General features: G+C 51.9%; 1 protein-coding gene across 3 annotated transcripts in view; it reads right to left on the reverse strand.

Moving 5' to 3' along the window:
• The window catches only part of LOC140385184 (arf-GAP with SH3 domain, ANK repeat and PH domain-containing protein 1-like), a 414,311-nt gene that overhangs the window by 250,508 nt on the left and 136,071 nt on the right, over positions 1-27,732 (reverse strand). For all 3 annotated transcript variants that reach the window (XM_072467067.1, XM_072467065.1, XM_072467066.1), the window contains exons 5-6: positions 23,650-23,795; positions 13,728-13,802 (exon numbers count right to left, since the gene is read on the reverse strand). In XM_072467067.1, the coding sequence (XP_072323168.1) occupies positions 13,728-13,802; positions 23,650-23,795 (221 nt within the window). The remainder of the gene's footprint in view (positions 1-13,727; positions 13,803-23,649; positions 23,796-27,732) is intronic.

A 27,732-nucleotide genomic window follows, 5' to 3' on the forward strand; every position in this document is an offset into this window, starting at 1 on the left:
AAACGCACCTGAAACTGATAGACCAGGTTAGGCTGCGCAAAGGATGGGTGGGGCAGGTGTTCCATTCGGGGCTAGATGCGAAAAACAGGGGGGTGGCTATATTAGTGGGGAAGCGGGTTATGTTCGAGGCAAAGACTATGGTGGCGGATAACGGGGGCAGATACGTGATGGTGAGTGGCAAACTACAGGGAGAGACGGTGGTTTTGGTAAACGTGTATGCCCCGAACTGGGATGATGCCAATTTTATGAGGCGGATGCTAGGACGCATTCCGGACCTAGAGACGGGAAAGCTGATAATGGGGGGAGACTTTAACACGGTGTTGGAACCAGGGCTGGATAGGTCGAAGTCCAGGACTGGAAGGAGGCCGGCAGCAGCCAAGGTGCTTAAAGATTTTATGGAGCAGATGGGAGGTGTGGACCCGTGGAGATTCAGTAGACCTAGGAGTAAGGAGTTCTCGTTTTTCTCCTATGTCCATAAAGTCTATTCGCGCATAGACTTTTTTGTGCTGGGTAGGGTATTGATCCCGAAGGTGAGGGGAACGGAATATACGGCTATAGCCATTTCGGATCACGCCCCACACTGGGTGGACTTGGAGATAGGGGAGGAAACAGGACGGCGCCCACCCTGGAGAATGGACATGGGACTAATGGCGGATGAGGGAGTGTGTCTAAGGGTGAGGGGATGTATTGAAAAGTACTTGGAACTCAATGACAATGGGGAGGTCCAGGTGGGAGTGGTCTGGGAGGCGTTGAAGGCGGTGGTTAGGGGGGAGCTGATATCAATAAGGGCACATAAAGGGAAGCAGGAGAGTAAGGAACGGGAGCGGTTGCTGCAAGAACTTTTGAGGGTGGACAGACAATATGCGGAAGCACCGGAGGAGGGATTGTACAGGGAAAGGCAAAGGCTGCATGTGGAATTTGACTTGCTGACTACAGGCACTGCAGAGGCACAATGGAGGAAGGCACAGGGTGTACAGTATGAATATGGGGAGAAGGCGAGCAGGTTGCTGGCACACCAATTGAGGAAAAGGGGAGCAGCGAGGGAAATAGGGGGAGTGAGGGACGAGGAAGGAGAGATAGAGCGGGGAGCGGAGAGAGTGAATGAAGTGTTCAAGACATTTTATAAAAAATTATATGAAGCTCAACCCCCGGATGGGAGGGAGAGAATGATGGACTTTTTGGATCGGCTGGAAATTCCCAAGGTGAAAGAGCAGGAAAGGGTGGGACTGGGAGCACAGATCGAGGTAGAAGAACTGGTGAAAGGAATTAGGAGCATGCAGACGGGAAAGGCCCCGGGACCGGACGGATTCCCAGTCGAATTTTATAGAAAATATTTGGACTTGCTCGCCCCGGTACTGACGAGGACCTTTAATGAGGCAAAGGAAAGGGGACAACTGCCCCCGACTATGTCTGAAGCAACGATATCGCTTCTCTTAAAGAAGGAAAAGGACCCGCTACAATGCGGGTCCTACAGACCAATTTCCCTCCTAAATGTGGATGCCAAGGTCCTGGCCAAGGTAATGGCAATGAGAATAGAGGAATGTGTCCCGGGGGTGGTTCACGAGGACCAAACTGGGTTTGTGAAGGGGAGACAGCTGAACACGAATATACGGAGGCTGTTAGGGGTAATGATGATGGCCCCACCAGAGGGTGAAACAGAGATAGTAGTGGCGATGGATGCCGAGAAAGCATTTGATAGAGTGGAATGGGATTATTTGTGGGAGGTGTTGAGGAGATTTGGTTTTGGAAAGGGGTATGTTAGATGGGTGCAGCTATTGTATAGGGCCCCAGTGGCGAGTGTGGTCACGAATGGACGGGGATCGGCATATTTTCGGCTCCATAGAGGGACAAGGCAGGGATGCCCTCTGTCCCCATTACTGTTTGCACTGGCGATTGAGCCCCTGGCGATAGCGCTGAGGGGTTCCAAGAAGTGGAGGGGAGTACTTAGGGGAGGAGAAGAACACCGGGTATCTTTGTATGCGGACGATTTGCTACTATATGTGGCGGATCCGGCGGAGGGGATGCCAGAAATAATGCGGATACTTGGGGAGTTTGGGGATTTTTCAGGGTATAAATTGAACATGGGGAAGAGTGAGCTGTTTGTGGTGCATCCTGGGGAGCAGAGTAGAGAAATAGAGGACCTACCGTTGAGGAAGGTAACAAGAGACTTTCGTTACCTGGGGATCCAGATAGCTAAGAATTGGGGCACACTGCACAGGTTAAATTTAACGCGGTTGGTGGAACAGATGGAGGAAGATTTCAAGAGATGGGATATGGTAGCCCTGTCAATGGCAGGGAGGGTGCAGGCGGTTAAGATGGTGGTCCTCCCGAGATTCCTCTTTGTGTTTCAGTGCCTCCCGGTGGTGATCACGAAGGCTTTTTTTAAAAGGATTGAAAAGAGCATCATGGGTTTTGTTTGGGCCGGGAAGACCCCGAGAGTGAGGAAGGGATTCTTACAGCGTAGCAGGGATAGGGGGGGGCTGGCACTACCGAGCCTAAGTGAGTACTATTGGGCCGCTAATATTTCAATGGTGAGTAAGTGGATGGGAGAGGAGGAGGGAGCGGCGTGGAAGAGATTAGAGGGCGTCCTGTAGGGGGACTAGCCTGCACGCTATGGTGACAGCCCCATTGCCGTTCTCACCGAGGAACTACACCACAAGCCCGGTGGTGGTGGCTACACTGAAGATTTGGGGACAGTGGAGACGGCATAGGGGAAAGACTGGAGCTTTGGGGGGGTCCCCGATAAGAAACAACCATAGGTTTGCCCCGGGGGGAATGGATGGGGGATATGGAATGTGGCAAAGAGCAGGAATAACGCAACTGAAAGATCTATTTGTGGATGGGAAGTTCGCAAGTCTGGGAACGCTGACCGAGAAATATGGGTTGCCCCAAGGGAATGCATTCAGGTATATGCAACTGAGGGCTTTTGCGAGGCAACAGGTGAGGGATTTTCCGCAGCTCCCGACACAAGAGGTGCAGGACAGAGTGATCTCAAAGACATGGGTGGGGGATGGTAAGGTGTCAGATATATATAGGGAAATGAGGGACGAAGGGGAGACTATGGTAGATGAACTAAAAGTGAAATGGGAAGAAGAGCTGGGGGAGGAGATCGAGGAGGGGCTGTGGGTGGATGCCCTAAGTAGGGCAAACTCGTCGTCCTCGTGTGCCAGGCTAAGCTTGATTCAGTTTAAGGTATTACACAGGGCGCATATGACTGGAGCGCGGCTCAGTAAATTTTTTGGGGTGGAGGATAGGTGTGCGAGGTGCTCGAGAAGCCCAGCGAATCATACCCATATGTTTTGGTCATGCCCGGCACTACGGGGGTTTTGGATGGGGGTGACAAAGGTGCTTTCAAAAGTAGTGGGGGTCCGGGTCGAACCAAGCTGGGGGTTGGCTATATTTGGGGTAGCACAAGAGCCGGGAGTGCAGGAGGCGAGAGAGGCCGATGTTTTGGCCTTTGCGTCCCTAGTAGCCCGGCGCAGGATATTGCTAATGTGGAAAGAAGCCAAGCCCCCGGGGGTGGAGACCGTGATAAATGACATGGCAGGGTTTATAAAGCTAGAGCGGATTAAGTTCGTCCTAAGGGGGTCGGCTCAAGGGTTCACCAGGCGGTGGCAACCGTTCGTCGAATACCTTGCGGATAGATAGATGGAAGGGGAAAAAGAAGGCAGCAGCAGCAGCCCAGGATTTGGGGGGGGGGGGGGGGGAGAGGGGGGGGGGGGCAGGGTAACTTGTGACAAGGCAGTTGCCAATTAGGGCTAGTTTTCATTTTTGTTAGTTAATATTTATTCATTTTTTGTTTTTTGCTTATATAAAATAGGTCATTGTTATTTGTGCTGTTATAATATTGTGTAAAGGATGCACAATGTACTGTGTTGGTTGACCAAAAATTTTCAACAAAATATTTATTAAAAAAAAATAAAAAATGCTTTTTTGGCATATGGACACCATTAGCAACCAATTCTTAGTTGCCCTTAAGGGAGTGGGGAGCCTCCTCGAACCATTGCAATTCATCGAACGACGGCGACCCCAGTGAGCGAGAGGCAGAGCCACGGCGACCCCGGCGAGCGGCAGGCAGAGCCAAGGCGACCCCGGCGAGCGGCAGTCAGAGCCACGGCGACCACGGCGAGCGGCAGTCAGAGCCAAGGCCACCCCGGCGAGCAGCAGGCAGAGCCAAGGTGACCCCGGCGAGCGAGGCAGAGCCACGGCGACCCCAGTGAGCGAGAGGCAGAGCCACGGCGACCCCGGCGAGCAGCAGGCAGAGCCAAGGCGACCCCGGCGAGCGAGAGGCAGAGCCACGGCGACCCCGGCGAGCGAGAGGCAGAGCCACGGCGACCCCGGCGAGCGAGAGGCAGAGCCACGGCGACCCGGCGAGCGAGAGGCAGAGCCACGGCGACCCCGGCGAGCGAGAGGCAGAGCCACGGCGACCCCGGCGAGCGGCAGGCAGAGCCAAGGCGACCCCGGCGAGCGAGAGGCAGAGCCACGGTGACCCCGGCGAGCGGCAGGCAGAGCCAAGGCGACCCCGGCGAGCGAGAGGCAGAGCCACGGCGACCCCGGCGAGCGAGGGGCAGAGCCACGGCGCGCCAGCGAGCGAGAGGCAGAGCCACGGCGACCCCGGCGAGCGAGAGGCAGAGCCACGGCGACCCCGGCGAGCGGCAGGCAGAGCCAAGGCGACCCCGGCGAGCGAGAGGCAGAGCCACGGCGACCCCGGCGAGCGGCAGTCAGAGCCACGGCGACCACGGCGAGCGGCAGTCAGAGCCAAGGCCACCCCGGCGAGCAGCAGGCAGAGCCAAGGCGACCCCTGCGAGCAGCAGGCAGAGCCAAGGCGACCCCTGCGAGCAGCAGGCAGAGCCAAGGCGACCCCTGCGAGTGGCAGGCAGAGCCAAGGCGACCCCGGCGAGCGGCAGGCAGAGCCAAGGCGACCCCGGCGAGCGGCAGGCAGAGCCAAGGCGACCCCGGCGAGCGGCAGGTAGAGCCAAGGCGACCCCGGCGAGCGGCAGGCAGAGCCAAGGCGACCCCGGCGAGCGGCAGGCAGAGCCAAGGCGACCCCGGCGAGCGGCAGGCAGAGCCAAGGCGACCCCGGCGAGCAGCAGGCAGAGCCAAGGCAACCCCGGCGAGCGGCAGGCAGAGCCAAGGCGACCCGGGCGACCGGCAGGCAGAGCCAAGGCTACCCCGGCGTGCGGCAGTCAAAGCCACGGCGACCCAGGCTAGCTACAGACAGAGCCAAGGCGACGACGGCGAGCGACACAGAGCCAGGGCGACCCCGACTAACGATAGGCAGAACCAAGGCGACAACGGCGGGCGGCAGGCAGAGCCAAGGCGACCCCGGCAAGCGACAGGCAGAGCCAAGGCGACCCCGGCGAGCGAGAGGCAGAGCCACGGCGACCCCGGCGAGCGAGGGGCAGAGCCACGGCGCGCCGGCGAGCGAGAGGCAGAGCCACGGCGACCCCGGCGAGCGAGAGGCAGAGCCACGGCGACCCCGGCGAGCGGCAGGCAGAGCCAAGGCGACCCCGGCGAGCGAGAGGCAGAGCCACGGCGACCCCGGCGAGCGGCAGTCAGAGCCACGGCGACCACGGCGAGCGGCAGTCAGAGCCAAGGCCACCCCGGCGAGCAGCAGGCAGAGCCAAGGCGACCCCTGCGAGCAGCAGGCAGAGCCAAGGCGACCCCTGCGAGCAGCAGGCAGAGCCAAGGCGACCCCTGCGAGTGGCAGGCAGAGCCAAGGCGACCCCGGCGAGCGGCAGGCAGAGCCAAGGCGACCCCGGCGAGCGGCAGGCAGAGCCAAGGCGACCCCGGCGAGCGGCAGGTAGAGCCAAGGCGACCCCGGCGAGCGGCAGGCAGAGCCAAGGCGACCCCGGCGAGCGGCAGGCAGAGCCAAGGCGACCCCGGCGAGCGGCAGGCAGAGCCAAGGCGACCCCGGCGAGCAGCAGGCAGAGCCAAGGCAACCCCGGCGAGCGGCAGGCAGAGCCAAGGCGACCCGGGCGACCGGCAGGCAGAGCCAAGGCTACCCCGGCGAGCGGCAGTCAAAGCCACGGCGACCCAGGCTAGCTACAGACAGAGCCAAGGCGACGACGGCGAGCGACACAGAGCCAGGGCGACCCCGACTAACGATAGGCAGAACCAAGGCGACAACGGCGGGCGGCAGGCAGAGCCAAGGCGACCCCGGCAAGCGACAGGCAGAGCCAAGGCGACCGAGAGGCAGAGCCAAGGCGACCTCGGCGAGCGGCAGGCAGAGCCAAGGTGGCCCCGGCGAGCGGCAGGTAGAGCCAAGGTGACCCCGGCAAGGGGCAGGCAGAGCCAAGGTGGCCCCGGCGTGCGGCAGTCAGAGCCAAGGTGGCCCCGGCGAGCGGAAGTCAGAGCCAAGGTGTCCCCGGCGAGCGAGAGGCAGAGCCAAGGCGGCCCTGGCGAGCAGCAGGCAGAGCCAAGGTGTCCCCGGCGAGCGAGAGGCAGAGCCAAGGTGTCCCCGGCGAGCGAGAGGCAGAGCCAAGGCGACCTCAGCGAGCGGCAGGCAGAGCCAAGGCGACCCCGGCAAGTGGCAGGCAGAGCCAAGGTGTCCCCGGCGAGCGAGAGGCAGAGCCAAGGTGACCCCGGCGAGCGGCAGTCAGAGCCAAGGTGACCCTGGCGAGCGGCAGTCAGAGCCAATGTGGCCCCGGCGAGCGGCAGTCAGAGCCAAGGTGACCCCGGCGAGCAGCAGGCAGAGCCAAGGCGACCCCTGCGAGCGGCAGGCAGAGCCAAGGCGACCCCTGCGAGCGGCAGGTAGAGCCAAGGCGACCCCGGCGAGCAGCAGGCAGAGCCAAGGCAACCCCGGCGAGCGGCAGGCAGAGCCAAGGCGACCCCGACGAGCGGCAGGCAGAGCCAAGGCAACCCCGGCGAGCGGCAGGCAGAGCCAAGGCGACCCCGGCGAGCGGCAGGCAGAGCCAAGGCGACCCCGGCAAGGGGCAGGCAGAGCCAATGTGGCCCCGGCGAGCGGCAGGCAGAGCCAAGGCGACCCCGGCGAGCGGCAGGCAGAGCCAAGGCGACCCCGGCGAGCGGCAGGCAGAGCCAAGGCGACCCCGGCGAGCGGCAGGCAGAGCCAAGGTGACCCCAGCGAGTGGCAGGCAGAGCCAAGGCGACCCCGGCGAGCGGCAGGCAGAGCCAAGGCGACCCCGGCGAGCGGCAGGCAGAGCCAAGGCGACCCGGGCGACCGGCAGGCAGAGCCAAGGCGACCCCGGCGAGCGGCAGGCAGAGCCAAGGCGACCCCGGCGAGCAGCAGGCAGAGCCAAGGCGACCCCGGCGAGTGGCAGGCAGAGCCAAGGCGACCCCGGCGAGTGGCAGGCAGAGCCAAGGCGACCCCGGCGAGCAGCAGGCAGAGCCAAGGCGACCCCTGCGAGCAGCAGGCAGAGCCAAGGCGACCCCGGCAAGGGGCAGGCAGAGCCAATGTGGCCCCGGCGAGCGGCAGTCAGAGCCAAGGTGACCCCGGCGAGCAGCAGGCAGAGCCAAGGCGACCCCTGCGAGCAGCAGGCAGAGCCAAGGCGATCCCGGCGAGCGGCAGGCAGAGCCAAGGCGAACCCGGCGAGCGGCAGGCAGAGCCAAGGCGACCCCGGCGAGCGGCAGGCAGAGCCAAGGCGACCCCGGCGAGTGGCAGGCAGAGCCAAGGCGACCCCGGCGAGCGGCAGGCAGAGCCAAGGCGACCCGGGCGAGCGGCAGGCAGAGCCAAGGCGACCCCGGCGAGCGGCAGGCAGAGCCAAGGCGACCCCGGCGAGCGGCAGGCAGAGCCAAGGCGACCCCGGCGAGTGGCAGGCAGAGCCAAGGCGACCCCAGCGAGCGGCAGGCAGAGCCAAGGCGACCCCGGCGAGCGGCAGGCAGAGCCAAGGCGACCCCGGCGAGCGGCAGGCAGAGCCAAGGTGACCCCGGCGAGTGGCAGGCAGAGCTAAGGCGACCCCGGCGAGCGGCAGGCAGAGCCAAGGCGACCCCGGCGAGCGGCAGGCAGAGCCAAGGCGACCCGGGCGACCGGCAGGCAGAGCCAAGGCGACCCCGGCGAGCGGCAGGCAGAGCCAAGGCGACCCCGGCGAGCGGCAGGCAGAGCCAAGGCGACCCCGGCGAGCGGCAGCCAGAGCCAAGGCGACCCCGGCGAGTGGCAGGCAGAGCCAAGACAACCCCGGCGAGCGGCAGGCAGAGCCAAGGCGACCCCTGCGAGCAGCAGGCAGAGCCAAGGCGACCCCGGCAAGGGGCAGGCAGAGCCAATGTGGCCCCGGCGAGCGGCAGTCAGAGCCAAGGTGACCCCGGCGAGCAGCAGGCAGAGCCAAGGCGACCCCTGCGAGCAGCAGGCAGAGCCAAGGCGATCCCGGCGAGCGGCAGGCAGAGCCAAGGCGACCCCGGCGAGCGGCAGGCAGAGCCAAGGCGACCCCGGCGAGCGGCAGGCAGAGCCAAGGCGACCCCGGCGAGCGGCAGGCAGAGCCAAGGCGACCCCGGCGAGTGGCAGGCAGAGCCAAGGCGACCCCGGCGAGCGGCAGGCAGAGCCAAGGCGACCCCGGCGAGCGGCAGGCAGAGCCAAGGCGACCCGGGCGACCGGCAGGCAGAGCCAAGGCGACCCCGGCGAGCGGCAGGCAGAGCCAAGGCGACCCCGGCGAGCAGCAGGCAGAGCCAAGGCGACCCCGGCGAGCGGCAGGCAGAGCCAAGGCGACCCCGGCGAGTGGCAGGCAGAGCCAAGGCGACCCCAGCGAGCGGCAGGCAGAGCCAAGGCGACCCCTGCGAGCAGCAGGCAGAGCCAAGGCGACCCCGGCGAGTGGCAGGCAGAGCCAAGGCGACCCCGGCGAGCGGCAGGCAGAGCCAAGGCGACCCCGGCGAGCGGCAGGCAGAGCCTTTGATGCAGCAATCGAACTTTTAAAAGGATATTATATCCGCCCAGTAAATCAGATCTACGCACGTCACCTGCTTGCAACGAGACGACAAAGCCCCGGGGAATTGTTGGAAGAGTTCTACCACGCGCTACTGGTGCTGGGCAGAAGCTGTAGCTGCCCGCAAGTTTTGGCGAGCGACCACACGGAACTCCCAATCCGGGATGCCTTCGTAGTAGGTATGAGCTCCTCAGAGATCCGCCAGCGTCTTTTAGAGAAAGACACCCTGGGACTTAGGGAGGCACAGGCCCTGGCAGGGCGCGCGGCGGCCCCCTGGGCAGCGTGGAATCCCGCAGCGGCAGCCCCACAGACCTTCCCCGTGTCCCCGCAGGCCTGCGCTGTAAGGTGGCCCGCCAACTCCGATGGGCCCCGCTGTTTCTTCTGCGGGCAGGAAAAGCACCCCCACCAGCGTTGCCCGGCCCGCACATCCACCTGCAAAGGGTGCGGCAAGAAGTGCCATTTTGTGGGGGTCTGCAGGCACAAGCGGTGGCCACGGTCTCCTGCGGCGACTCCGGACTGCCACAGCGAACTTCTCCTCGGGCGCCAGGCGGCCAGCAGTCACTGCCACCCTCCTATGGCCATGTGCGGCCCACGGGCGCCGCCATCTTGTTCCCCGGACACCGCACTGGACGGATGGGCGCTGCCATTTTGTCCATCTCCGACCATCATGTGCGACCCATGGGAGACGCCATCTTGGATGGGGCCCCAGGACCCCAGACCGGCCGACTACACACTGCCCGATCAAAATTCACAAATACTGTGTCTGACCTCGGTGACTCTGGACCAAACTCGACATCGAACACTCTCAACAGCAACGACGACGGTCTTCATCAACGGCTACGAGACGTCCTGTCTGATCGACTCTGGGAGCACGGAGAGCTTTATACACCCCGACACGGTAAGGCGCTGTTCACTTTTTACCCACCCTGTGAATCAAAGAATCTCCTTGGCCTCCGGTTCCCACTCAGTCTAGCAAACCTCACAGTCCAAGGAAGGAAATTCAACAATTTACACCTTTATGTCCTTCCGCATCTTGGCGCAGCTACACTCCTGGGGTTGGACTTCCAATGTAACCTGCAAAGTCTGACCTTCCAATTCGGCAGCCCTATAACCCCCCTTACTGTCTGTGGCCTCGCGACCCTTAAGGTCGACCTGCCTTCCATGTTTGCGAACATCACCCCAGATTGCAAACCCGTCGCCACCAGGAGCAGACGGTACAGTGCCCAGGACCGGACCTTCATTAGGTCGGAGGTCCAAAGGCTACTGAGGGAAGGGGTCATTGAAGCTAGCAACAGTCCCTGGAGAGCCCAAGTAGTGGTGGTAAAGACAGAGGAGAAACATAGGATGGTCATTGACTACAGTCAGACCATCAACAGGTTTACGCAGCTGGACGCGTACCCTCCCCCCCGCACATCCGACCTGGTAAACAGGATTGCGCATGATAAGGTCTTCTCCACGGTGGATCTCAAGTCCACCTACCACCAGCCACCCCTCTGCACGAGTGACCGCAAATACACTGCCTTCGAAGCAGATGGGCGGCTTTATCATTTTTTAAGGGTTCCCTTCGGTGTCACTTGGTCTTCCAACGCGAGATGGACCGAATGGTTGACCAGTGTGGCTTACGCGCAACGTCTCCGTATCTCGATAACGTCACCATCTGCGGCCATCACCAGCAGGACCACGACACCAACCTCTGACAATTTCTCCAGACCGCTAAAATCCTTAACTTAATGTACAATAAGGATAATGTGTGTTTAGCACCGACCGTCTAGCCATTCTCGGCTACGTAGTGCGAAATGGAGTTATAGGCCCCGACCCTGAACGCATGAGCCCCCTCATGGAGTTCCCCCTCCCTCACTGCCCCAAGGCCCTGAAGCGCTGCCTCGGGTTTTTTAGCTACTACGCCCAGTGAGTCCCTAACTACGCAGACAAAGCCCCTCCCCTGATCCAGTCCACAACCTTCCCCCTGTCGATGGAGGCCCGCCAGGCCTTCAGCCGCATCAAAGCAGACATTGCAAAGGCCACGATGCACGCCATCGACGAGTCCCTCCCCTTCCAAGTCGAGAGCGATGCCTCCGACGTAGCTCTGGCAGCCACCCTCAACCAAGCGGGCAGACCCGTGGCCTTCTTCTCCCATACCCTCCATGCTTCCGATTTGGCCACTCCTAAGTCAAAAAGGAGGCCCAAGCCATAGTAGAAGCTGTGCAACATTGAAGGCATTACCTGGCCGGCAGGAGATTCACTCTCCTCACTGACCTACGGTCGGTGGCGTTCATGTCCGATAATGCACAGCGGGGCAAGATAAAAAACGATAAGATCTTACGGTGGAGGATAGAACTCTCCACCTACAATACGAGGTCTTGTATCGTCCCGGGAAGCTAAACGAGCCTCCTGACGCCCTGTCCCGCAGCACATGTGCCACCGCACAAGTGGACCGCCTCCGAGCCCTCCACGAGGACCTCTGCCACCCCGGGGTCACTCACTTCTTCAACTTTGTTAAGACACGCAACCTGCCCGACTCCATCGAGGAGGTCAGGACAGCCACCAGGGACTGCCAAATCTGCGCGGAATGCAAACCGCACTTCTACCGGCCAGAGAGGGCGCACCTGATAAAGGCTTCCCGTCCCTTTGAACACCTCAGCATGGACTTCAAAGGCCCCCTCCCCTCCACCGACCGCAACACGTACTTCCTGAACATGATTGACGAGTACTCCCGGTTCCCATTCGCCATCCCCTGCCCAGACATGACCGCAACCACCGTCATCAAGGCCCTCCATAGTATCTTTGCACTGTTCGGTTTCCCCGCTTACATACACAGTGATAGGGGGTCCTCCTTTATGAGCGACGAACTGCGTCAATTCCTGCTCAGCAAGGGCATCGCCTCAAGCAGGACAACCAGTTACAACCCCCGGGGAAACGGGCAGGTTGAGAGGGAGAACGGAACGGTCTGGAAGACCGTTCAACTGGCCCTACGGTCCAGGAACCTCCCAGTCTCCCGCTGGCAAGAAGTCCTCCAGGAGGCCCTCCACTCCATACGGTCACTGCTCTGTATGACTACCAACCAGACACCTCACGAACGTCTCCTCGTCTTCCCCAGGAAGTCCTCCTCCGGGACCTCGCTCCCGACCTGGCTAGCAACACCCGGACTCATCCTGCTCCGAAAACACGAGCGGGCGCACAAGTCAGAACCGTTGGTCGAGAGGGTCCACCTGCTACACGCTAACCCCCAGTACGCATACGTGGCGTTCCCTGACGGCCGACAAGGTACAGTCTCCCTACGGGACCTGGCACTCGCGGCAACCCCACGCGCACCCCAACCACTGCCCCCACCCCCCCCCCAGCACCTCACAGGAGGGTCTGTCCTCCCGCCACCCCTGCCTGGGCCCTCCCACCCACCGACGCCCCCTACAGGCGCCCCCCTTCCAGGTCAACCACTTTCCCCACCAGCGCCGTCTAGGGGTGACGAAGCTGCCATGGAGGCCGAAGCCACGCACCCGGAATCGCAGACGCCTGGACCCCACCGGAATCACCACCGAGGCCCAGACGATCCCAGAGGACGACCAGGCCACCCGACTGACTGATTGCTTCATCTTAACCGATCTGTAACTGTAACTAATAAACACTGACTGTATATATCTGCCATGACTGTAAATATCCTCTAAACACTGTAAGGAGGTATCACGGTATCTCCATATCTGATAATGCCATGTTGAATACAGTTGTAGCCACTGGCCACCACCCCCGCCGGACTCCTTTTTAGCAGGGGGTGAATGTGGTATTATCAGGTATTGCAGTACCCGAGAGGCTGAAGTTCCATTGGTTAAACCTGGGGGTTTACCATTGGCTGTATAGTATGTAGCTCCGCCCTGATAGGCGGGGTATAAGAGTCAGTGCCGTCCCAGCAGCCCTCATTCTGTACCTGAGCTGCTGGGGAACAGTCCTCATCTATTAAAGCCTTCAGTTGTGCTACAACCTCGTTTTAGTAGTTATTGATCGTGCATCAACATGGACAATTTTGTACGGTACTGCATCACCTTGTTATAACCAGGGGAAACTGCGGGGACATGTTCAGACAACTTTTAGAAAGGATGCGCTCGTCAGTAGGCGAAACTCGGAAAAAATGGAAGGAAGGAAGAGCTAGGGACGGAAATAGGGTGGGGAGTCTGGAGCTGAGCACTGTGCTGGGCCAATTTCACCTTCTCATGCACAAGGCTGAACCTCATGCATCTGAAAGTGGTGCACAGAGCAACGTGACCACAGGGAGCAGACAAGAAAGGGGGAGGGGTGGGTGGCGGCAGAAGCTACAGGGAAAAAGAGGGAAGAGGACGCAATACAAACAACACTGAGGCCAGAGGAAATTGACATGTACATTGTAATCGGCACAGTAAATCTTACTGTTTGTATAATAGTATAGTAGATAACATGTAAAAACTTCAATAAAAACATTAAAACAAAGAAATCTATTCAAGTGTAAAGTTTTCTAACTTAATTTTCTAAGTGGGTTTTGACATGTGATGGGCTTTGCTTAATTGGAGATAGAGAAGACATCAGTTAGAAGTTAGTGTTCCCTTTTAGTGTTAAGAATTGTTTAATTGTTAATTGCAAACTATTTTCTGCGATATTAATGAGTTTAATCATGTGTTAAGATTAAAGTTTGTTTTAATATAAAATATATAATTGGTCAGTGGAATCACTCCTGGAACGAAGTATCCTTTCCTCACAGATTAATTTTTTTTATAGTGTTTGGGGTTTTTGTCCAATATCCTAACAAATGTTGGGGTCTGATCCGGGATCTTAACACTAGTTTGACATTCACATCATCAAATCATTCTGTCACCAGATGTAGGCACTTACCCCCTTGACATCTTTCAGATCTCCCTTCAATAATGAATCCAAAGTGAAGATGACATTATGACTAAGATTCTGCAGCTGAAAAGTGCATTCAGACAAAGACAAAAGAATTAAATAGCCATACAGTCTTACAATTTAGCATCACTAAATCACAATCAGATCTATAATTTTATTCTTCTCCAAAGATTGTGGAACAGGTTGTAATGCTCGTTACATGCACTTCCAATGAGATTTCTAAATGATTTTGCCAGCCCCAATAGTAAAGTGCTTTTGTCCATATAAACACAACTAAATCTTATCAAAATTGAAATGCACCAGCCTTTACTACAATGTTTATATATAATAATCGCTTATTGTCACAAGTAGGCTTCAATGAAGTTACTGTGAAAAGCTCCTAGTCGCTACATTCTGGAGCTTGTTCGGAGAGGCCGGTACAGAAATTGAACCCGCGCTGCTGGCCTTGTTCTGCACTACAAGCCAGCTGTTTAGCCCACTGTGCTAAACCAGCCCCAATTCCTTGAGGAAAGATATACTTTATGGACCCATTTTATGAAGCAGACAAATAAAAATATTTTTAAATACTTGGTAACACAGCCCTTTCAAGTACCTTTATATAGTTCTCATGGACTTGCTAGATCTTTTTCAATAAGCTATATATAGTTTATCACAATCATGCCATCCTTTACATCAGATATCAGTAACAGTGATATACATTAATGGGCCATGCCTTCATATTTCCCCCCGGTTCTTGTAATTAAAACTTTGTAGGTGAAGGGGGAAAGGTACACTTGTCCCCAATGTCTATCACTACAAGAAGAATTAACATCAACATTTCCCAAGTGAATTGAGAGAGACAGGCTCCTTTTTCAAAACAAGAGAAGCACAAAATTATAGTAATTAATTTGATGTGCCCTGGGTTTCAAAGTATCCTCGATAAGTTTATGGACTAATGTCAGGGGTCTGTATTATCCAAACAGAGGCAAATTAATTCAAGGACCAGCTAATTGACAGGGGCTGGTTTAGCACACTGGGCTAAATCGCTGGCTTTGAAAGCAGACCAAGGCAGGCCAGCAGCACGGTTCAATTCCCGGACCAGCCTCCCCGAACAGGCGCCGGAATGTGGCGACTAGGGGCTTTTCACAGTAACTTCATTTGAAGCCTACTTGACAATAAGCGGTTTATTTATTTATTTTTATTATTTAATTATTCATTCGGACGAAAGGTTTCTGAACGATGTCCTGCAGAAAGTGGATTCTTTATAAATTGAAAGGAATATGATGGAGACAGGAAGCATTTAACTAACAACATCTGTTATGGATATAGGCGTGTATGATATTGTAGTAAGTAAACTACTGGGCTAGTAATCCAGAATCCCAGATTAATAATCCAGAGAATATTAATTCAAATCCCATCATAATACTCTGAGCATTTGAATTCAATTTAAAAAATCTTCCAGTTAAGAGTCGATATCAAACAAAAAAGAGTTGATATCAGAAAAACAAAACATCACCTTGATGTTACATTCCTGTAAAAACACAACTAGTTCACTCATGGTCTTTAGAGAAGGAAGTTAGCCAGTCTTATTGACTCATAACTGCCTTCTTAAGAGGTTGAACACACCACTTAAGTGTATTAAACAGCTACAAATAATACAGGTTTCAGTGGTTCAAAAACAAACCAAGTCACCACTTTAGGGTAGTTCGGCATCAGTGATCAATAGTCTTGCCAGTAATCTCGACAATTTTTTATTTTTTTTTAAAGTGGGGACGGTAGAAATAGCAAAAACTAAAACTTGTATGGTCTAAATTTGACCAACAGACATACCATTTTGAGACCCGTGATAAGACAAGATGTGTGCAGGAAAAATCAAGAGCAGCATAAACATCCATAGGAAAGAGTACAGGATTATCCACAAAAACTGGCATGTTTCATGCGAAAGGCAAGTTTCAGGTGAGACAGGCCTAATGAATTTGATTGGTACCAATATCCTTCAAGGGTGAATTGAACTAACAAGTTAGGTAGTAGGAAAGTCAGGTAGTAGGGACAAATAGAAAATAAATGCATAGAACATTAATATGCAGAGGCGGGTTAGTTTGAAGCTTGTGGAAAATTGACTGGGGGGGGGGGGGGGGGGGGAATTTCCGGTTACAGGTTGCAAAGGAAGGTATAATAGAATATGAGCGGGTTCATGCGAAGAAAATTTGAGGAATCATGCTTTAGAATAAGAGGCAGCAGTTTCAGCAGTACTCCCAAAATCACAAATTATACAGAAACTGTTGATGGAGAAAGGAGAGCTTCAGTTTCCTGAAATGTTAAGACACGTTCCATGCTAAAGGCAAGTTTCAGGTGAGACAGGCCTGATGTATTAAGTTAGTAATACTTGCTTTATATTCCTCTTGTACAGTAAAGTTTTTTTACAACATGAAATCTTGGGGTGTAATTCTTTGTTAATAACTGGAATTTTTCATTTCTTTTTAAAAGGTTGCTCATCTCCACCAAGACTATAACGAGGAAAACATTTATTTCAGTCAAAAATCCATGGAGATAACAAAGACCATTTTACCGAGGTGGCTCATCTTCTCACAGAAATCTGCAACCCCACCAGCACAACTTCTAGCTGCCTTTTCAATGATTCTCAAGGTTTTGTTCTCCCCTCTGATATCCAGAGGCTAACACTTTTATTAACTGCTCTCTATGGATCCCTCGCTTTTACAAAAATATAGCTTATATTTATCTTCCCTATATCTATTCCAGTGGAGAAGCCTTCATCCCTCCTCCTAGAAGCCTTCATCCCTCCTCCTAGGTTGGATTTGTAACTCAGATCTCAGAAGAAAGGACTGTAGCTAACCTAATCCACCACCCGTTTCTACCCTCCCTCATGAGCAGCATTATAAAATAGTAATACCTTGACCGCAATGTTTTATTGAGAACAAAAAGACTTCAAGATATGGACATGAAATTAAAAAGAGTAGAAGATATAGAAAATGCTCATGAACAGTGACAAAAAAGAGGAAAGTGAGCCTCAAACAACTAGTAAACAGAAAGGCAAACATAAAAAGTTTGCAACTGTGTTTATAGTAGAATGCACCTCACAGAACAGGTGGTCAATTAAAGAAATATTTGCTAAAACTTTTATGATTAGAATATGGCAGATGTACAGAATGGAATTCACAAGGAGGATGATAAACCATTCCAGTCATATGGCACAAAGAGAAAAGTAATACATAAAAGTTAGTAAAGAATGTATAATGGAGAAAGTGAGAGGGTTTAAGTATGGCTAAAGCAAGCCATGGTTCCCTGGTCAAATGTGTTATATATTCTAATTCAAGGAGAAAATTATTCATGTTTTGGTTGATATTTTTCCAGAGGTCCATAGCCAATTTTGAGGTCCAGAGAACTGAAAACGTATGTGGAATATTCAATAAAAGGAGGACACCAAGAGCCAGTAATTATCCAAAGAAAGAAGCATTCTTGATAGGTTACGAAAAATCAACATATAAGGAACATACCAATGCGGAAGTAATAGTTTATGCCTTAAAAGGCTACTGCTATTCTTCGAGTATCTAATTAAATTGAAAAGTGATGGCTAAAGTAAGAGGCTATGCTTAAGTACACTGCTATTATTTGAGCAACTAATTAAACCAATTAAAGGGTGATTCAATAAATGTAGTTTACTTGAATTCTCAAAGTTCCAATTTTGAGGATACGAACTTGTAATTAATATAGCACCTTTAAAATCCCTCAAGATGCATTACAGCATTGGTAAACAACATTTGACACCAAACCACATAAGGAGATACTCGAGCAGATAACCTAAAAACTTGCTCAAGCAGCTAACTTATAAACATGCATTTTATATTTCTATGACACAGGAGGTGGCCATCATCCCATCATAACTGTACCATCCAACAAAAAGCTAACCAGCATAATCACACTATCCAGCTGGTAGCCCCACAAACTATGGCACGTCAACTGCCTACTCCAGTTTTCTTTTAAATTAGATGACGGTTTCTAGCTCTACCACCCATTCAGGCAGGGAGTTCCAGACCTGACTATCCCCTTGGCGAAATGATTTTTCCTTAATTCTCCTTTCTCCTCCAGGCATTTTACCAATTACTTAAATCTATGCTAGTTACAGACCTCTTTGCTGAGGGAAATAGGTCCTAGCCACTCTATTGGGACCATTCAATTCTGTGAATCTCTAATTAAGTCTCCTTTCAGGTCCTCTATTCCAAGAAAACAACCCCATCATTTTTCATCTTTCCTCCAAACCAAAATTTGCCATTCCTGCCAACGCCTTCGTAAATTTCCGTTTACCCTCTCTATTGTCATCACATACTTCATGTGATGTGGTAATTAGAACTGTAAGCAATATTCCAACTGTGGCCTTAGTGCTTTCTCCAGTTCAACCATAAGTTCTTACGCTTTATGCCGTGGTCAATAAAAAAAAGTATCATCCATAGGTCTTCTTACCCATCGTATTTACCAATCCCTGCTACCTTCAGGTAAGGCCTATCCCTAATTGCCCTTGAGGTGGTGAAGTCCGATGCTGCTATGGAGGGAGTTTCAGGATTTTGACCCAGTATTAATAATCTGCAAAGTACCTGGATGAGTACTTGGCACGCCATAACATTCAAGGCTATGGGCCAAGAGCTAGCAAGAGGGATTAGGTTGGCAGGTCAGGGCCTTTCATGTGTCGGTGCAGACTCGATGGACCGAAGGGCCTCTTCTGTAGTATTGTGATTCTGTAATAACAAAGGACCAGTGATATAGTTCTGAATCAAGATGGCATATGACTGGAGGCAAACTTAATAGGTAATGTCATTCCCATGTGTCTGTTGCCTTGTTGTCTAACTGATAAAGGCTGCAGGTTTCGAAGGTGCTGTCGTATAAGCCTTGATGAGCTGCTGCGGTGAATTGTGAGTGTAGTACATAACTATCTTCCATCCTGCAGACACGCCCAATCCACCAAAGCTGCCTGTTTAATTGTGGCCAACACACTGCCTTTGAGAGAATTGCTGCATTTGTGATATTGGTTTGCTAGTATATGCAGATAATACCCTCTGGATGAGGTAATAGATCTAAAATAATTAGTGAAAAAAAAGAAGAAGGAAATTGCTTTCACACAGAGGGTTGTTCAGCTCTGGTACGCACTTCACAAAAAGATAAAGGAAGCGGATTCCATAGAGATGTTCAAAAGCCAATGAACGTACTTGAAGAGGAATAACTTACAGAATTATGGGGAAAGGTTGTGGGACTGAATTGAACATTTCAAAGACATGGCACAGGCACAACAAGGTGAATGGTCTCCTCCTGTGTTATAAGATTATATGATGTGGATTTATTAGGAAGGGTGCAGAGAATAATAAGCAGATGATCTATTAGAAAGGCTCAAGCAAATAATCCTTTCAGGATCAAAAAGAAGTACAGAGATAGATCATAGAATTTACAGTGGGGAAGGAGGCCATTCGGCCCATTGAGTCTGCACCGGCCCTTGGAAAGAGCACCACACAAGCCCACACCTCCACCCCATCTATCCCCGTAACCCCATCCCATCTTTTTGGACACGAAGGGCAATTTAGCATTGCCAATCCACCTAAACCAGGACATCTTTGGACTGTGGGAGGAAACCGGAGCACTGGGAGGAAACCCACGCAGACATGGGGAGAACGCACAGACTCCGCACAGACAGTGACCCAAGCCGAGAATCGAACCTGGGATGCCGGAGCAGTGAAGCAACTGTGCTAACCACTGTGCTGCCCTTTAAAATAATTACGGAATATATGCAAGATGACACTCCCAAGAGGAGATAGCAGATTTGTGAGCGAACTGAACGCTCTCAAAGCTGCAGCGTCATTGGTTGGGAAGAAAAATTGAAAAAACTGAAACCTAGCAGAAATTAGGATTGATGATAGTACCAGATATACATTTAGCTTCTGGTATTTTAATTCAGGCATTAACCTGCTGATTTTACGAACATACAAATTAGGAGCAGGGGTAGGCCACTCGGCCCCTCACGCCAGCTATGCTATTTAACCCCACATTCTTGTCTACACACAATAACATTTCACACCCATGTTGATCAAGAACCTATTGAACTCTGCTTTAACAACATTCAAATACTCTGTTTCCGCTGCCTTTTAAGGAAGAGCTCCAGAGACTCACGACCATCAGAGAAAAAAAGGTTATCCTCATCTCGGACTTAAATGAGCGACCCCTTATTTTTAAATAGTGATTTTAGAAGGGTCATTGCCTCTGCTAAAACAGCTGCCAAAACCACACCATATTGGCATTTAAGCATTTGGCAGTTAAGAATCAGAAGCATTACTTTTAGGTTCAAAGTTGCTTAAAACGTAATCAACAGGTGATCAATAAGTCCACAATATGTTACACCTGTGTAATATGACAGCAACTTTATGAAGAAGGTGGACGCTATTTTTAGAAAGATTGATGTGGAGATGCCGGCGTTGGACTGGGGTGAGCACAGTAAGAAGTCTTACAACACCAGGTTAAAGTCCAACAGGTTTGTTTCAAACACTAGCTTTCGGAGCACGGCTCCTTCCTCAGGTGAATGAAGAGGTATGTTCCAGAAACATATATATAGACAAATTCAAAGATCCAAGACAATGCTTTGAATGCGAGCATTTGCAGTTAATTAAGTATTTACAGATCCAGAGATAGGGGTAACCCCAGGTTAAAGAGGTGTGAATTGTGTCAAGCCAGGACAGTTGGTAGGATTTTGCAAGCCCAGGCCAGGTGGTGGGGGATGAATGTAATGCGACATGAATCCCAGGTCCCGGTTGAGGCCGCACTCATGTGTGCGGAACTTGGCTATAAGTTTCTGCTCGGCGATTCTGCGTTGCCGCGTGTCCTGAAGGCCGCCTTGGAGAACGCTTACCCGGAGATCAGAGGCTGAATGCCCTTGACTGCTGAAGTGTTCCCCGACTGGAAGGGAACATTCCTGCCTGGTGATTGTCGCACGATGTCCGTTCATTCGTTCTCGCAGCGTCTGCATGGTCCCGCCAATGTACCACGCTGCGGGACACCCTTTCCTGCAGCGTACGAAGTAGACAGCGTTGGCCGAGTCGCACGAGTATGTACCGCGTACCTGGTGGGTGGTGTTCTCACGTGTAATGGTGGTATCCATGTCGATGATCTGGCAAGTCTTGCAGAGATTGCCATGGCAGGGTTGTGTGGTGTCGTGGTCGCTGTTCTGAAGGCTGGGTAGTTTGCTGCAAACAATGGTTTGTTTGAGGTTGCGCGGTTGTTTGAAGGCAAGTAGTGGGGGTGTGGAGATGACCTTGGCAAGATGTTCATCTTCATCGATGACATGTTGAAGGCTGCAAAGAAGATGTCGTAGTTTCTCCGCTCCAGGAAAGTACTGGACGACGAAGGGTACTCTATCAGTTGTGTCCCGTGTTTGTCTTCTGAGGAGGTCGGTGCGGTTTTTTCCTGTGGCATGTTGGAACTGTCGATCGATGAGTCGAGCGCCATATCCCGTTTGTACGAGGGCATCTTTCAGCGTCTGTAGATGTCTGTTACGCTCCTCCTCGTCTGAGCAGATCCGATGTATACGGAGGGCTTGTCCATAGGGGATGGCTTCTTTAATGTGTTTAGGTAGAAACTTCTCTTGCGGAGCAAACAGCTCCTATTGTTTAAATGCCTACATAAACTGATACATAATGGCCCTCCAGACCCTGTAGCTACAATCGGAAATTCCAGAAAAATAGGTGTGAAGCAAACCCATTTTGATTCCGATGAGATGCAAATGGCCAAATTCCACAACACCATTCTAAAGTGAAATGTAAAGTCGCCATAGCCCCTGATGACCAACGGCTGCTTTCTCCTTTGAGGGGGAGATCTGACTGGTGGTGATTTAACCTGAGGATCACCACGCCTCAGGCGAGGGGTAAGGTTGAATAACCTCAGCCATTGAATAACCCACACTATTGTGTATCCATGCTAACCTTGTTACAAACCATTGGTGCAGGAAATGGAGACGCCAATGCCAAAGTCATGTGGCAGAAATTATCTTATGATAAGAAACACCTTATTAACTCAAGGACGGCTCTGGACAGTCAGTATGGGATACAGGGACCACAGAGAGAAGATATCTCCACCAGGAAAAGGAAAAACCCCAATTAGAATTGTATCCCAGACAACAAAGTGGTATTTTTCTTATATCTGCAGAATAAGCGCACGATTCTCCTGATCGGAAAATAGTGCCCCTGTCAGCGGAAAACCGGAGTGACCTTGATGTGCCATTCAAATACACTTAGAAAATAATTTACCCTCTATCAGGTTTACAGTGCCATTCAATGGCACATCAGGGTTCTCGCCAGACCTGAAGGGGACGGGAGCTAATGTCTCTGATAGGTCCCATCCCTCGGAAACCAGCGATCTCAATGTTCCTGCAGCCTCCACTGGACTGCTGGCAAGCAGCAGCACCCCCCCCCCCTGCATGTAAATTACATTCAAAACAACTCTAATGAGCTATTTTCATGTTCCTCTCATGCCTGGGCAGGGACGTCAGGAAGCTCATCAGGGCCGGTGGGACAGGCAACAGGCTACCTGCAATGGATTTCATGACCAGCGTGAAACACATTTTTGGTCCAATATCCAATTAACTGGGTCATCGGGATTCCCTCCATTGGCAGGCAGCCTGGGAGAATACCGGCCTATATCTTTACCACAGGGGCTCAACATATACATTGACAGGAACAAAGTCAGAACTCTGCTATTGCAAGAAGTAAGCTATTGAGTTCATTGGCAGAAACCTCTAACCTCCACTGTCTTGATTGAAACAAGAACAAATCCTTAGGCCTGCAACATTTCGAACTATGATCTCGAGAACCAAAAGTAAAACTGACTTTCTGGATTCGAAGAAATCGAAGTGCATGCTATATTATTGGTAATCATCCTTTCTTGTGTACGTGTGCTTTACATCGATACATACATAGAACATACAGTACTGGAGGCGGCCATTCGGCCCATCGTGTCTGCACCGACCCACTTCCCCCCTATCCCCATAACCCAATAACCCCATCTAACCTTTTTGGACACGAAGGGCAATTTAGCAAGGCCAATCCACCTAACCTGCACGTCTTTGGACTGTGGGAGGAAACCGGAGCACCCGGAGGAAACCCACGCAGACACGGGGAGAATATGCAGACTCCACACAGAGTGACCCAGGGGGGAATTGAACCTGGGACTCTGGCGCTGTGAAGCCACAGTGCTAGCCACGTGTGCTACCGTGCTGCCCTTTGTATGAATGAGTGAATGGGTGATGTCACGCTTACTTTTCAAGTTTTGAGTGACTAAATGTCTTTTTTTTCCCATTTACTTTATACATATGAGAATGCCTGTCTAAGTCTGTTTTTGAAAGTCAAGCACTGAAGGGGTTAAAACGCATCTTTGAAACACCTTGTTGCAGTTAGTTGAGAGGTGAAATGGGGAAACCATCTCACCATCTCTTTGTCCATAACAAGCAGAATAAACGTATATAGTCTCTGGATGGATTCAATAGGGTTAATTGTCCTTACTGCTCTGGACTTTCTGGAGTCAGTTTTACAACCTAACACTCCCAGCATAAAGCTTCACATGATCGGCGCACGTGTTCTAATTTATGCACCAGGGTCAGAGCACATGACATACAGTCAGTACAATTTTTCATTTGTTAAAATAGTCAAAAATATAAAGGCTGTGAAGTGGGTGTACATCCAAATTGTAATAAAGACTCATGCTCTGTGAAGAACTGAACACGATTTTTAAAATCACAACATTTACCATTATTTTACCTAATTTACCAATAATATTACATTTTTACTACTTCGTCATAATTCTTGCTACAGATCGGACTGTAACTTAAAGAAAGCAATCAGGAACTATGGTTGGAGATGCGAAAGAAGTTAGCCTAAACGCTTACCAGATTTTTCAGCAATGTTGAAAGTTCCTTTGTGAGTGTGGAAAATTTAACAAAAGCTGTGCCAAGATCTGGATTATCACGACTTAAAAAGTTACTGCCAAATTTATCTAGTGCTTGCGCATAGTTCTCTTCATTTTGCACATGTTCTGTAAAAGAAACAGAAAAACAAGAGATGTAATCATATTACACATTCTAACAGCATTGGGGTATAATATGTCAGTAACCATCACTATTCTGGAAAGCCAGTTGGTGAAGGATAATACTGGGGCCAGTATTATCTATACATTTTTTTCTATAAATTTAGAGTGCCCAATTATTTATTTATTTTTTCCAATTAAGGGGCAATTTAGCCTGGCCAATCCACCTAACCTGCACATCTTTTGTGTTGTGGGGGCGAAACCCACGCAAACACGGGGAGAATGTGCAAACTCCACACAGACAGTGACCCAGAGCCAGGATCGAATCTGGGACCTCGGCGCCGAGAGGAAGCAGGGCTAACCCATTGCGCCACCGTGTTGCCCAATCTCTATACATTCTTACATTTATTTACAAAATGAATCACTAAGCCTACACTTCCTAACTCACCACATTATTTCAATAACCGTCTCTATATAAGTATTCAAATGAAATTCCAGGTAATGCCCTCTGGACACCCGTCCGCGGGTCATGAACCGGAGTTTGAAAATGACTGTTCGAATTCACCTTTCCACCAGACTGATCGGAATTACCTGTCTGGTGGTGGTAAGTTATACTTCACTGAGGCGGTGGCAAAATGCACTTTTACATGCCGGTTGTAGTCTGGAGCTCTGGACAATGATGGCTCCAATTTTCTTTCCATCATATGACTGACCAGGAAACTCGCCTGCTTTTACCATTTGCCATTGGTGTGCATAGCAAATAGTTTCAGATTGTTTTACTGCGTTAAGAATGTACCTCCTTTGGTCATCAATGCCTGGGATAGGACTCAAATCCAGAGGCGGACTTGCACTTTTGGGGGGCCTGGTGCTCTCCCTCTTTGTGGGGGCCCCACTTCACACCTGGCCCCAAGTGACATGGCAGGCAAAAATATTAAGCCCCACCCCCAATGCCGACTCGGGTGGCCGTCCTCTAACCTTGAAGGCCGCATGTGCTCCTGGTTAACTGCCTGACTGCTGTTGCTGGCTATTCCACCAGGCTTCTGCTCTGCCCAACCCAGCAATCTCACACTCAGCCCGCTGCCTGGCTTCTGGTCGTGTTGCACCGCTCACGCTGGGCGCTGCTCCCCAATTCCCCGAGGCACAATGCCACTACTTGCCTGGCCTTCTTCACATCACTAACTGCTGCGCTATGCACTTCTCTGCTCTTGCTCGGGTGGCCGGGATCAGAGCCTTAAAAACCATGTGTGCTCCTGGTGGCTGCTGTTGCTGACTATCTGGCCAGGCCTCTGCTCTCTCTCGTGCTCGCCACCGGTCCTGTTTCTGCCCAGTCCAGCCATCTCACTTTCAGCCCTGCCTGGCTGGCCTCTGGTCGAGTGGCCCCGCTCTCGCTGCTTTCCGATTGTCTGAGACACAATGCCAGCACTTACCTAGCTTTCCTTGCACCTCCCTACTGTTCTTTTTGGTTGGATCCCCGCCCGTCGTCCTCAGCCCTACCCGAGGTAGAGAATCGTTCTGCTGATCCCCTCAAAGACCGTTAGCCAACGCCTCCTCCTCCTCACCTCGCTAAACTGTACGGTAGCACAGTGGTTAGTACTGTTGCTTCACATCACCAGGGATCCGGGTTCGATTCCCAGCTTAGGTCACTGTCTGTGCGGAGTCTACACGTTCTCCTCATATCTGCATGGGTTTCTTTCTGATGCTCCGGTTTTCTCCCACAAGACGGGCTAGGTCGGTGAATTGAACATTCTGAATTCTCCCTCAGTGTACCCAAACAGGTGCTGCAGTGCGGCGACTAGGGGGATTTTCACAGTAACTTCATTGCAGTGTTAATGTAAGCCTACTTGTGACACTAATAAAGATTATTATTATTGTGAAGGCTTTGCAGGCTCACACTCTGCTGTTAGGTTGCGACCTCACTTTTGCCTCAGGTAGCCCGCCAACAGAATGCCACAAACCTGGCTGCTGCTTTTCATTTTTACTCAATGAAAGTTCAAAAACTTCATACCAATTCAGGAGATCAGTGTCCTAACTGCAGCAAATCTCCACTGCCTCTCAACATCTGTCAAAACTGTTTCCCCGCTCTGAAGCGGAGTCCATCAGAGGCCAATGTTGTTATATATTGCCTGCTGATAGGCTCATTTAGAGTTACTATTGCCAGTATCCGTGAAAGTGACTTCAGCGGTCAATTTTTAAGCCGGTAGATCCTTTCAGGGCACCACAGATGACCTCTGCAGGATCTCACAAGCCTCCTTGCAGCATCCAGGCAATCACAGCCGCTATCTTTGTGAAGGCACACAACTTTGTGCACTTTGACCAGGGTCAGGCAGGCCGGGAAGCAAGAGCACTGGGATTTACGCCGATCTCTGGGTTTCCACAGGTGCAGGTTGCCATTGATTACACTCATGTGGCAACAAGCCATCAACCTTGTCAACCGCAAGTTCCACTCGCTGAATCTTCAGTTGGTCTGCAACCATACCAAACGCACCATGCAGCTCTGCACATGATTCCCATGGAGTGTCCACGACTCCCACATTCTCAGCACTCAGTTCCCTGACATCTTCCAGGGTCTACAGAGACTGCAAGGTTGGCTCCTAGGGGCCAAGGGCTACTCACTGACAAGGATGTTGCTGATGATGCCCATGCGGATGCCACATTCTGCAGCAGAGGCTCATGCAGCAAATTGCACTTCAGTGGAGCAAACCATAGAGACGTTGAAAATGATGTTCAGGTGTCTGGATCAATCTGGTAGAGCCCTGCATTACAATGCACAGAGGGGGTCACGCATCGTCATCGCCTGCTGCAACCTACATAATTTGCCATTGCAGCAGGGGGAGGGGCTGCCAGAGGAGGAGATAGAGAAGCTGCACATCTCTTCTGATGAGGACAATGTTGCCAGGGATGAGGGTGAGATGGTCGTTGACAGCCACGGGGCTATCGCAATGTCCAGATGAATCAGGCATACTCAGTAAGTGCACAAACCGCTAGAATCATGGAAGATGACAATTACATGCAGTTCGGACACTTCTTAGATCCTTGCGTTGCATCTATGAGCGCTGGAGTTAAATCTGACTGATGGCAGTGCACATATCATCTATGATATAGGTCCTGTCACGGCAATGCAGAGGATGATCATAGCCCCTGAATTCCAGGAGGATAACAATGACATGCAGTGGGAACACGCATAGATCTTCACAGAGCTCATGTGAATGTCTGACTCCTATCTAGCTGATGGCAATTCGCTTGCATTCAATCAACAGGGTCATATCATGGAGAAGCAGTGGGGAAACTTTCAACTTGCATACAGGGAAAATGACAGAACTCGGATGCCAGCCCAAGGTATTCTGACAGCAATAACAATTCCCATCAAGGTGCAGGCATGACTGATGTGTCCAGTGACTATGAAGGCATGCAGGATGGCAAATAGGGTTCTCTGTGGAGAATTGTAAGATTACCATAGATCACAGTTTTACCAGGCATATAAAATGACCAAATTTTTCCAGGCCCAAAAATCATATTCTTGCATACGCTCGGTGTAAAGATCGACCCCTCTTTTTAGCCACAACATGCTATAAGGAGCATTCACAACCCTCTGGTGTAGATAATTCAAAAGATTCACAACCCTTTGAGGGAAGTAATTTCTCCATATCTCAGTCCTAAACGATTGGTCCTTATCCCAAGACTCTGCCCCAGTGTTTTAGATTCCCCGAGCAACGGAAATGATCCCTCAGCGTCCACCCTATCAAACCCCTTCAGAATTTTGTGTGTTTCAATCAGCTCATTCTTCCAAACTCCAGAGAATACAAGCTCAATTTACTCAACCTCTCATCAAAGGACATTCCCCTCATCCCACGTACCAATTTGGAGAACCTTCACTGCAATGTCCTTCCTTAAATATGAAGACCCAAACTGTACTTAGTACTCCAAATACGGTCTCACCAAAACCATG

Source organism: Scyliorhinus torazame, chromosome 11 (assembly GCF_047496885.1).
Source record: "Scyliorhinus torazame isolate Kashiwa2021f chromosome 11, sScyTor2.1, whole genome shotgun sequence".
Classification (NCBI taxonomy): Eukaryota; Metazoa; Chordata; class Chondrichthyes; order Carcharhiniformes; family Scyliorhinidae; genus Scyliorhinus; species Scyliorhinus torazame.